The following is a 12,474-nucleotide window of genomic DNA, read 5'->3' on the forward strand; positions in this document are numbered from 1 at the left end:
ACACATTGAATATATCATGTTGGACACCGCTAAAACACATACTAATATTGTGGATATAGATATATACACCGATCAGCCATAACATTATGACCACTGACAGGTGAAGTGAATAACACTGATAATCTCATTATCATGGCACCTGTCAGTCGGTGGGATATATTAGGCAGCAAGTGAACATTTTAACATCAAAGTTGATGTGTCAGAAGCAGGAAAAATGGGCAAGCGTAAGGATCTGAGCGACGTTGACAAGGGCCAAATTGTGATGGCTAGACGACGGGGTCAGAGCATCTCCAAAACTGCTGCTCTTGTGGGGGTGTTCCCGGTCTGCAGTGGTCAGTACCTATGAAAAGTGGTCCAAGGAAGGAAAAGCGGTGAACCAGTGACAGGGTCATGGGTGGCCAAGGCTCATTGATGCACGTGGGGAGTGAAGGCTGGCCCGTGTGGTCTGATCCAACAGACGAGCTACTGTAGCTCAAATTGCTGAAAAAGTGAATGCTGATTCTGATAGAAAGGTGTCAGAACGCACAGTGCATTGCAGTTTGTTGCGTATGGGGCTGCGTAGCCACAGACCAGTCAGGGTGCCAATGCAGACCCTTGTCCACTGCCGAAAGTGCCTACAATGGGCACGTGAGCATCAGAACTGGACCACGGAGCAATAGAAGAAGGTGGCCTGGCCTGATGAATCACGAGTTCAAGGTGGATGTGGGATGTCCAGCTGTCCATTTGTCCAGCTGTGGGATGTGATTGACAAACAAGTCCGATCCAACTTACAGGATTTAAAGGATCTGCTGCTTATGTCTTGGTGCCAGATACCACAGCATACCTTCAGAGGTCTAGTGGAGTCCATGCCTCGATGGGTCAGGGCTGTTTTTTTGGCAAAAGCGGGGCCTACACAATATTAGGCAGGTGGTCATAATGTTATGGCTGATTGGTCTATATTTCCCTGAATATATAAGATTCAATATAAATCACAGTTCCGGTCACTGTTTTGAAGTACTTGTTACCTTTACCTTTGAAATTTGAATTTGAAAGGGGATCTTTCCTAACAATATTGCAGTTGTCCAACTATAGACTAAAGACTAATAAATGTGAGCAGAGACATTGATGTTAACACATTAAAGTTGAATGTTAGGCTTCAAACTGTAAAAAGAAAATCAATATATGTGCTATATTCATTTAGTCTCAGGGGTGCAATACTACTTGTTAAACCAATCATAACAAAACTTCTCTCTTTGTAACCACATGCAATTCATAGGCCTAATGGGACTTGCACTTTATCCAAAGACAAAGTAATCTGTACAATTACATTGAGGCTTCTGCATAGATAGTAATGCACCTTAAAAATCACATCTGACTTTTTTTTTTTTTTTTCCCAATACACATTTGTTTAGGTACTATGGAACCCAAGGACTTCCTCAGGGAGGCACAAATAATGAAGAAGTTGAGACACCCTAAACTTATCCAGCTCTATGCTGTGTGCACTGTAGAGGAGCCAATTTATATAATTACTGAACTGATGAAAAATGGAAGTCTGCTTGAATACCTCCAGAGTAAGCATACTCCATTGATAAAGATCTCTGCTTATTAGGCAGCTCAGCTAAAAAATAGTATGAAAATAATTGAGTGGCCAAGTAGCTTACTTCCTTCTGTCTGCATAATTGTTTTTTCATGTGGCTGCTAAACTGAGTTATACTGAGGTATTTTTTATTTTGCTTTTTAAAAGTTGCATTATTTCATAATTGTCTTATTTCTGTTTTATGGATTGTAGATTACACTTTTTTTTCATTCAAACATTGTAACAAGTCGTGGTGTCTGACATACCTTTTAAAAGCTTAAAATATGGGTAGGGCCAAGATCACATTTAACTTTAACCTACCCATAAATCACACATTTTGTACCTTGTTGTGCCTTTGGGTACATATTCGTAATCTGCCATTTGTGAGTAGGTCAACATTTATATTTTGGTCAGTAAATTGGAGATTAAATATTTTCTGTCATACTAATAATTTAATTTATACTCCTTTTTTATGGTGATAATTGATTACTGTATAATAGGAATGCAACGATTATAGATTTTGATGGTACGATTATAGTCTGAAGAATAATCACGGTTTCACGATAATTATGCATTAATTTATTTAAACACTAGGGATGTACAGTGAGGGGAAAAAAGTATTTGATCCCCTGCTGATTTTGTACGTTTGCCCACTGACAAAGAAATGATCAGTCTATAATTTTAATGGTAGGTGTATTTTAACAGTGAGAGACAGAATAACAACAAGAAAATCCAGAAAAACGCATTTCAAAAAAGTTGAATTGCATGTTAATGAGGGAAATAAGTATTTGATCCCCTATCAATCAGCAAGATTTCTGGCTCCCAGGTGTCTTTTATACAGGTAACGAGCTGAGATTAGGAGCACTCTTTTAAAGGGAGTGCTCCTAATCTCAGCTTGTTACCTGTATAAAAGACACCTGTCCACAGAAGCAATCAATCAATCAGATTCCAAACTCTCCACCATGGCCAAGACCAAAGAGCTGTCCAAGGATGTCAGGGACAGGATTGTAGACCTACACAAGGCTGGAATGGGCTACAAGACCATCGCCAAGCAGCTTGGTGAGAAGGTGACAACAGTTGGTGCGATTGTTTGCAAATGGAAGAAACACAAAATAACTGTCAGTCTCCCTCGGTCTGGGGCTCCATGCATGATCTCACCTCGTGGAGTTTCAATGATCATGAGAACGGTGAGGAATCAGCCCAGAACTACACGGGAGGATCTTGTTAATGATCTCAAGGCAGCTGGGACAATAGTCACCAAGAAAACAATTGGTAACACACTATGCCATGAAGGACTGAAATCATGCAGCACCCACAAGGTCCCCCTGCTCAAGAAAGCACATGTACAGGCCCGTCTGAAGTTTTCCAATGAACATCTGAATGATTCAGAGGAGAACTTGGTGAAAGTGTTGTTGTCAGATGAGACCAAAATTGAGCTCTGCTGCCTATGACTCCAAGAACACCATCCCCACTGTCAAACATGGAGGTGGAAACATTATGCTTTGGGGGTATTTTTCTGCTAAGGGGACAGGACAACTGCACCACATCAAAGGGACGATGGATGGGGCCATGTACCGTCAAATCTTGGGTGAGAACCTCCTTCCCTCAGCCAGGGCATTGAAAATGGGTCGTGGATGGGTATTCCAGCATGACAATGACCCAAAACACACAGCCAAGGCAACAAAGGAGTGGCTCAAGAAGAAGCACATTAAGGTCCTGGAGTGGCCTAGCCAGTCTCCAGACCTTAATCCCATAGAAAATCTGTGGAGGGAGCTGAAGGTTCGAGTTGCCAAACGTCAGCCTCGAAACCTTAATGACTTGGAGAGGATCTGCAAAGAGGAGTGGGACAAAATCCCTCCTGAGATGTGTGCAAACCTGGTGGCCAACTACAAGAAACGTCTGACCTCTGTGATTGCCAACAAGGGTTTTGCCACCAAGTACTAAGTCGAAGGGGTCAAATACTTATTTCCCTCATTAACATGCAAATCAATTTATAAATTTTTTGAAATGCATTTTTCTGGATTTGTTTTTGTTGTTATTCTGTCTCTCACTGTTAAAATACACCTACCATTAAAATTATAGACTGATCATTTCTTTGTCAGTGGGCAAATGTACAAAATCAGCAGGGGATCAAACACTTTTTTCCCCTCGTTGTTTAAAATCACTGAGCATTCTTTAATTAGAGGTTTTATTGTACAACATTTCTTTTATGGCTTTTGTTTTTAACAGTTGCTGCCTTTCGAAACAGAAATCATACAGTTACCAAATAATACAGTACAAAATAATTAAAAATAAACAAAGTCTATATCTCTTTGGAATTAAATATAAGCTACCTCTGTAAACATCCATGTCATTATTTAAAAACAAAACAAATGGAGTCAAAGGCTACAGGGCTCTTTTGATCAACTAGCTTATATTACAATTTTTTTTAGTATTTTCTATTTGTGTATTTTTTTTATTTATTTTGGACCTGAGTAGAGAACTTGTGAAACATGGTGGAAAAAATTATCATTGGCTTTTGACTTACTTAACAGTTGCTGCCTTTTGAAACATAAATAATACAGTAACAGTGAAAATAAATGACAGTGAAAATAAATAAAAAGAAACAAAATCTATCTCTTTGGAATTAAATATAAGCTACATATTAGCTATGTCTTTCCCCTCTGAACAAACCAAGGAGTCAAAGGCTGCAGGAGCTCTGTCTTCATCAGGGTTCTTTTCACAAATTACACAATTATTTACAGTCCTTTCAGTTCATATTATAGTGCAAAAATGTGAGCATGTTCACATTTTCAGTGCTCAGTCTTGACCGCTGAGGAGACAGGATATGGCTACTTGTACTGAACACCCTTTCCGAAGGCACACTTGTAGCTGGGATACACAGGTACTTTCTGGCCACTTTCGAAAGCATTGACATTTCTTCCTCATGTGCCTTCCATCAAACCAGTGGGTCAGCATCAGCACTGATTGCAGGAAGGGACAAGTACAGTTTCACCTCAGAATCAAGTTTTTCTTGGCATTGCACTTCCTTTTGCTGCTGACCTGTTCTTACTTGTTGTAGCGATTCACTGTAACAATCCAGATAGGCTCTTCTCTTTCCTCTTGGTGGTGGTGGAGGTGCTTTGTGTGGTTGCTGCTGGAGGCTGTTCTGTGTCTGGAGGTTCTTGTGTTGTAAGTGACAGTGCTTCATCATTGCATGCTTTGACTGTGCAACCCAGATTCTCAGCAAAGCTACCCTTAAACCTGGGATCCACAAAACTGGATATGTTCAGCACATTCTTCATTTCCTCTGTATATCTTAGCTGCAGTAGCAGGTCTTCTCTCATTATCCATTTCATTTGTTTATTGAGAGTGCTGTCTTCCTCTTGATCTTGAAGTATCTCAGTGTTGATGTGCTCCAAGACTGTCTTCAGGGAGGAAAGTGTGACCTGTCTCTCTGAGGCCAGGATGTCAGTGAACTCATGGAGAGGGCAAATGAACTGGCTTACTTCCTCCAGGACAGTGATGTAATTGTCTTTATGTATGAGATGCCATGTGCTTCTGTCTCCTGCTAGCACCCCACAGACAGCCTGCTGCTGCTCCAAGAACCTGGAAATCATTTCAAATGTGGATCCCCACCTGGTGACCACATCGTGAATCAATGCATGCTCAGGGATGTTAAATTCTGCCTGCTTGTTTTTAAGCTCTCGTTTCTGTTTCCAGCTTCAAGAAAACACTTGCACCAAATGTTGGCATGCTCTGGTAGCGGATTCTACCCTTGGCATCTTGAGGACTTTGGAAATGGCCAGATTTAAATTGTGACCAAAACAAGAAAACCAAGCACAAGGAAAATGTTCAAAGGCTTTCTTCATGTTACTGGCATTGTCTGTTGTAATTCCAGACAGACTCTCTTTCTTTGTCTTCCAGTCCTGGAGCATGTTGTCCATCATTTCAGTGATATGCTCTGCCGTGTGGTCTTCTGCCGTGTATCTCAAGACAGTGAGACTTAAGTTGAAAGATAGTGAACTGTAAAGCTCATAAAAGGTTCTCCTCCACCACCAGTGCTGGTCCACAGGTCTGTAGTTGCACCAAACCATAAACCCTCTGCCAGCTGTTCCTCCACACTCGCTCATATCTCCTCGTACATGCTTGGGATTTTGTTTCTGGAGAAGTAGGTTCTTGTTGGAATTTTGTATTGTGGCACTGCACTTTTCATTAGATGAAGAAATCCATGTTTTTCCACAATCTGAAATGGCATCATGTCTTTTGAGATTAAATAGGCCACAGCTTTATTCAAATCTTGGGCTTGTTTTGAAGAGGGAGCATAAGACCCACACTTCACCAAGGATTCTGCAACAGTGGGTTGAACTGCAGTAGTACCAGAGGTAGTCTTTAGCTAAAAGTGAATAAGAACAATGAAAATAAATAATCCATGCCAAGATGAACTTCAATTGGACTTGCAGTAATGACTTGAGTTGATTTCTAAATTCTAATCCTAACCTACTATACCTAGCGTTTACTCAACACAGATGGGAGGAAGCAACAAGATGTAAATGGTCACACTGAAGCCCTTGAGGGGATTACATGCAGTTAATGAGAGTTAAATTATGAACGGTTTAATGCTCATTTTCCTGCTTTGCTGCCGTTGGTTTACATTGCACTCAACTCATAGCCCAACTCTTAACTCACTGCTGCTTCGTTGATTGTAAGTGACACTTTATCTAATTCCCTACCAACTCAATGTTTCATTAAGTAACTTGCCACTAAAGTATTTTTTTTTCTCGGTTATTATTTGTATTACCTTGACTTGGGCGTGTAAAGATGGATGGTGATCTCGAAGATGATGTATCAAATTTGAGGTGTTGGACACTTTATCCGCGACTTTTTTTCTGCAAGTTTTGCATATAGGATATCGGTTGTCTTTAAGTATTCTTTAAGTATCCAAAATACTCCCACACTGACGACTTTAGGCGTTTTTTCAGGGGAAACAGAGCAACAATGGTTGGTCCCTCGGTCATTGTTTTGCAAATTTTGCTAATGTAGGTATCCCCCCTTAAAGACAAATGTCGCTCTCTGTACAGCACAGCATTTTAAGCTAGTGTAACTTCGTTTTCATTCCGTCTGCAATATGCAGGTTGCGCCGGCAATGTTTGTTTAATTTTCCTCACTGTGTAACCATTGTTCATAGAAAAATAATGTACCATAATGTCGTTTAATGTCGAGTGAGAACAGAAACACACAGTGTAGCTGAGCTTGTACAGTTACAAAACGGTAACGTGTGAAATCGTTTAATCGCTGAATCTCTACTGTGTAATTCCATGGAGATAGATAATCTTTTTTTTTTTTTTTTTGCTGTGAAATTGGCTAAGAATCTGTGTTTGAGTTAACCCTCTATTGCTGCACATCATGTGCAACTGACTAATACCCCGTTTCCACTGGCCACGTTCAGCTGCACCTCAGCGTGGCCGTGCTGTAACTGTACACCTAAACTATACACAGCAGCGTTTCCACTCTCAGTGTCGTGAGGTATAGCTGCCCTAGGAAGGGACTGTGAGACACGAAAGGTCAAAACGCATCCTGGACGCTCGGCACTCTGGGATTTAGTGATTTAAATTGGAGGCTGAAATACCACTAACATTAAAATGCAATAAGCTTTGGGCTGAAATGTTTTTACGATATCTAAGACAGTCTTATAGTATAAGTTATACCAGATACTCAAAAGTAGAAACCGGGACACGTTGAAACAATATATAAAACAAATTACAACACTTAAAATGTAATTTAGTTTATTTTGTTTACCAGCGCATCATAAATAACCGTGTTACTTCTCCCTGTATCGTGAGCCAATTAACATTGACAATATAGCTTAATTTAAGTGTCCTAGATATTCGCCCTTATTATTTATCTGTGGGAGAATGAACTGCGTTGCATTATTAAATACAGCGCGCTGGGTTTAAATCTGTCCCGTGTAGCCGCTACATATCTACATCATGAAATAACACAGTATGACAGTCACAGCCAGTTTCTTAAGCAAAACTCATACATGTTTATATAAATACGACAACACTCTGGCATCCGTAACTTACTGGAACAGTTTTTCCACAAATTCAGTGTCAGCGTGTTTTCTCTGTATACCTGCAGCTTTATCAATGTTATCAATAACATCGCGGGGCATCAGCTTTTATAGGGAATGCGATTCCTTTAAAAAAATACCTTTGACACTGTATTGAATGGAGCAGTTGTATTAATCGCTATGTTTTGTGATGTTTGTATTTCTGCAGTCGGTAAAGCGTCTATATTTGGATTACCATTAACATACACTCACCTAAAGGATTATTAGGAACACCATACTAATACTGTGTTTGACCCCCTTTCGCCTTCAGAATTGCCTTAATTCTACGTGGCATTGATTCAACAAGGTGCTGAAAGCATTCTTTAGAAATGTTGGCCCATATTGATAGGATGGCATCTTGCAGTTGATGGAGATTTGTGGGATGCACATCCAGGGCACGAAGCTCCCGTTCCACCACATCCCAAAGATGAGATCTCGTGACTGTGGGGGCCCAATTGGCACTAAGGGGCCTAAAGTGTGCCAAGAAAACATCCCCCACACCATTACACCACCACCACCAGCCTGCACAGTGGTAACAAGGCATGATGGATCCATGTTCTCATTCTGTTTACGCCAAATTCTGACTCTACCATCTGAATGTCTCAACAGAAATCGAGACTCATCAGACCAGGCAACATTTTTCCAGTCTTCAACTGTCCAATTTTGGTGAGCTTGTGCAAATTGTAGCCTCTTTTTCCTATTTGTAGTGAAGATGAGTGGTACCCGGTGGGGTCTTCTGCTGTTGTAGCCCATCCGCCTCAAGGTTGTACGTGTTGTGGCTTCACAAATGCTTTGCTGCATACCTCGGTTGTAACGAGTGGTTATTTCAGTCAAAGTTGCTCTTCTATCAGCTTGAATCAGTCGGCCCATTCTCCTCTGACCTCTAGCATCAACAAGGCATTTTCACCCACAGGACTGCCGCATACTGGATGTTTTTCCCTTTTCACACCATTCTTTGTAAACCCTAGAAATGGTTGTGCGTGAAAATCCCAGTAACTGAGCAGATTGTGAAATACTCAGACCGGCCCGTCTGGCACCAACAACCATGCCACGCTCAAAATTGCTTAAATCACCTTTCTTTCCCATTCAGACATTCAGTTTGGAGTTCAGGAGATTGTCTTGGCCAGGACCACACCCCTAAATGCATTGAAGCAACTGCCATGTGATTGGTTGGTTAGAAAATTGCATTAATGAGAAATTGAACAGGTGTTCCTAATAATCCTTTAGGTGAGTGTATAGTTATAGCGATAATGAGGGATTACAAATATAAATAAAATATACGATTCTTCATGCGAATGATCACATACAAATTAGCTTCTGTTTTAAATATTTTAATAGTTTTAAGATAGTGTAAACAGGGGGGAGCTAAAAACTGTGCCATTTAAATAATTTAGAGAGAATTTACATTTGATTTCAATCCAGGACGAATATTTAATGTTTGCGTGTATTTATAACAAAAAATGTATTTCGTCAGGGCACACTGTATTGCAGTCCGATGCAGTCCATTCTCCGGCAAGATTTTCGCGATCTTTTCAACCACTCTTAAATCTGTGCCAAGCAATTAATCCTGTGTGTCACTTTTCCACCGTGCATTAATAACTGCTCCAGATTAATTGTTTTCCCAAGGTAAACACACATATTACTTCGTGAAAAAGTTTCTACCGCATCGAGAGCGGCCGCCATTACTGTAGTTACAATTTCACAATGCAGACGCTCTGAGTCAGGCTGCGTCAGGACGTCACATTACGTGCCTCGGACCAGTTTGGGACTGGCCGATACGATATACGAAACTGTGCCTCCTGAAACTAGTTCGGGCAAAGGCGGAGGTGCAGCTGAGCCCTAGTGGAAACCCCCTGGCACGGCACGGCCACGCTGAGGTGCAGCTAAACGTAGCTAGTGGAAACGCGGTATAAGATGGAAATAGTCCCTTTCAGAATACACTTCATAGTTAATTTGCTATATACTATGCCAGTAGAAAAAATATAATCTTAAAAATGCTTTTGTGACTATCAGTATACTAAATGGGCGCAAGTACTCACATATATATATATATTTTATTATTATTATTATTTTGTTTGTTTGTTTGTTTCTAATTAGTCATAGCTTATTTTGTTAATGTCTTTATAACCACTTGTTTGGCTACAGACTGGGCTTCCTACATAGACATCTGTAGGATAACAAATTAATTACAGTTCACGTAAACAGGTAGCGAAGAACTCAATGCCCTAGTTATGGGCTATTCACACTATAGGGATTATGTGTTGCATTGAACATTTTAGATTTGAACCCTGTTTAACCCTGTTAAATGTTTGTGACATATATGTTACACAGGGTTGTTGAGGGTTAATGTATATATATTTTTATACTAATATACAAGCTATTAAGCAGATTGATTAGTACAGATGTTACTGACTAAACTGGTGTTCCAAATAGAAATGTTGAAATTTGAATACATTTCCCACAAAAATGTTAATTGCCCACATTTATGAACTGAAACTTCATATAAATCTTCTTCTCTCCAGTTAAACTAAAATTAGCTTTTCCTTTTCTTAAGACTATCTGTTTTTTCTCATGTAGAGGATGGAGGAGCAAAATTGCGGATTCCTGACCAAATAGAAATGGGATCTCAAGTTGCTGCTGGAATGGCTTACTTGGAATTGCAGAATTACATTCACAGAGACTTGGCAGCAAGAAATGTGTTGGTTGGAGACAATAACATTTGCAAAGTTGCTGACTTTGGACTGGCTAGAGTATTTATGGTAAGCTTTTTTTTCAGAAATGAAAGGATAGGTTGCAAATGCCATTGGCCTCTGCACACATCACGCAAAACAGGTCCTAACCACTTCCTGTTATATAAAACGTGACGTCTGTGCAGGTTCATCCTCTTTTGCTGGGAGCTAGGACTCCCGCATGACCTTGCAACCCTTGGACAGTGCTTCCTTTTTCAGATAACTGGGGTTGCAACCTATCACTATCTATCGGAAGCACTGCTCACGGGGGAGGGGTTACTGTATAACATAACCATCACAAGTGAGGAAGCAGCGAGCTGATAAGGGAGCCTGCCCCGAGGTGTACCGCTAGGGAACCTCGGCAACACAACTCCAGACAGTAATCCCAGGGGCCCAGTAGGGCTGCACCTGGCCGCCCAGGAGAGAGGACGGCAGTCACGCTCTTACTGGGAACTCTTACGCCCTCCACTTACAATAGCAAAGCTGGCTGCTCTACTAGTGCAGCTAGGAGCGAGGCTGTAATCTACTTGCACAATATATGGCGTGGGCAATCAAGCAACTTGTGTGGCCATATCATGGCAGTGGACCCCTAATCCACACAAAAATCAACATATTACACAGTGGATTAGTCACCAGAGCAGCCAAACTGAACACAACAGTATATACAGCGAGGCAGCAGGACGTTCATGCTGCCTCCACGCAGTACAGGAGCATCCTCACTCAACTTACCAGTACAGAATGGACAGCTCCACTGTGCTGTTAGACTTACAGTATTGTTCAAATGACCTATGTACACCACAGGGTGCAGGAGCCAGCTCATACGTCACACACGGAACATCGCATAGCTAGGAGTGAGGCCTCACCAGCTCTACAATGTCATCACAAATTAACTATGTACATTGCGGGGCACAGGAAACTTCTCATGCACTCTCCGCACAACCACAGGAGCCGTGGCCACCAGCTCTACTAGCATAGCTAGGAACAAGGCCACTCCAGCTCGACTGTGTTGTGACAAATTAACTATATACACCACAGGGTGCAGGAGCCGGCTCATGCGCCACACACGGAACACATGGGCAATTGACGCCTGATGAATTGCACAGCTAATGCAGGGCAACTACAGCTCTTACCTTGTGAATAAATTAACTATGTACACAGCCGGGCACTGGAGAAGCGCCCTCCGATGTCGGACAACCGCAGCTGTTCCCTGCTCCGTGGCATAACACAGCCAGAGCGGGCCACAGACCTGCTGACCAAGGAACTATATACACAGCAAGGCAGTGAGAACAGCGGCAGTCTACTAATCAAGGACGGAGCCACAGACCTGCTGCTTACACAATATATACACATAGCGGGGTACAGGCAAGATGTATGTGCCACCGCAACACACTGTAACAATGAACAAACTATATACAGGGTGGCCTCATGACAGACCCTGGAACACATCGACAGGGTTGTCAGCAAGTCCAGGTGCTCGACTGGAAGACATAGTCTCGTGGAATGAAAAAACGTGGTTCAATAGCTCCATGCAGACCCTGGAGCCATCTCCCACAAAACCGATGCACGCTGGATGTACGAGCAGGGTGTGTAACTCGATTATGCATTTTGCAGAGCTGATTGCAAGAAAAAATGCCATCTTAAGTGACACCAGCTTCAGCTCAGTTGATTTCAGTTGCTCAAATTTGGCTTGAGAAAGTGCATCCAGCACTACATCAAGGTACCATGCGGGCACTGAGGGGGTGCGAGGAGGCTGTAGCAGTCAAGCTCCCTTCAGAAACTGTGCAGACCGAAAATGAGACCCATGGGGCTCACCATCGATCCGAACATGATGTGGAGATGGCCGCCAGATATACTTTGAGCGGACAAGGACTTGCCCTGGTCCAACAGCTCCTGTAGAAATTGTAATATGACCCCGACAAGGAAAGTGACTAGGTCATGTCATGACCTCCATCTTGGCACCAGGTGCTAAACGTCCGCCAGCGGTAGGAGTACTGTGACCTCGTAGAGGGAGCTCTCGCCAACTGGATAGTGGCTACTTCCGCATCTGACAGACCCCAGGTCATCAAGCGATCCCGCTCTGGGGCAGGCCCAAAGCTGGA

The 12,474-nt window shown here is 42.0% G+C and overlaps 1 protein-coding gene across 2 annotated transcripts in view; it reads left to right on the forward strand.

Moving 5' to 3' along the window:
- Positions 1-12,474, forward strand: part of frk (fyn-related Src family tyrosine kinase) — a 60,030-nt gene that overhangs the window by 28,728 nt on the left and 18,828 nt on the right. For both annotated transcript variants that reach the window (XM_066700017.1, XM_066699947.1), the window contains exons 5-6: positions 1,392-1,550; positions 10,224-10,405. In XM_066700017.1, coding sequence (XP_066556114.1) covers positions 1,392-1,550; positions 10,224-10,405 — 341 coding nt within the window. The remainder of the gene's footprint in view (positions 1-1,391; positions 1,551-10,223; positions 10,406-12,474) is intronic.

The sequence above is a fragment of the Amia ocellicauda genome, chromosome 1 (assembly GCF_036373705.1).
Source record: "Amia ocellicauda isolate fAmiCal2 chromosome 1, fAmiCal2.hap1, whole genome shotgun sequence".
NCBI lineage: Eukaryota > Metazoa > Chordata > Actinopteri > Amiiformes > Amiidae > Amia > Amia ocellicauda.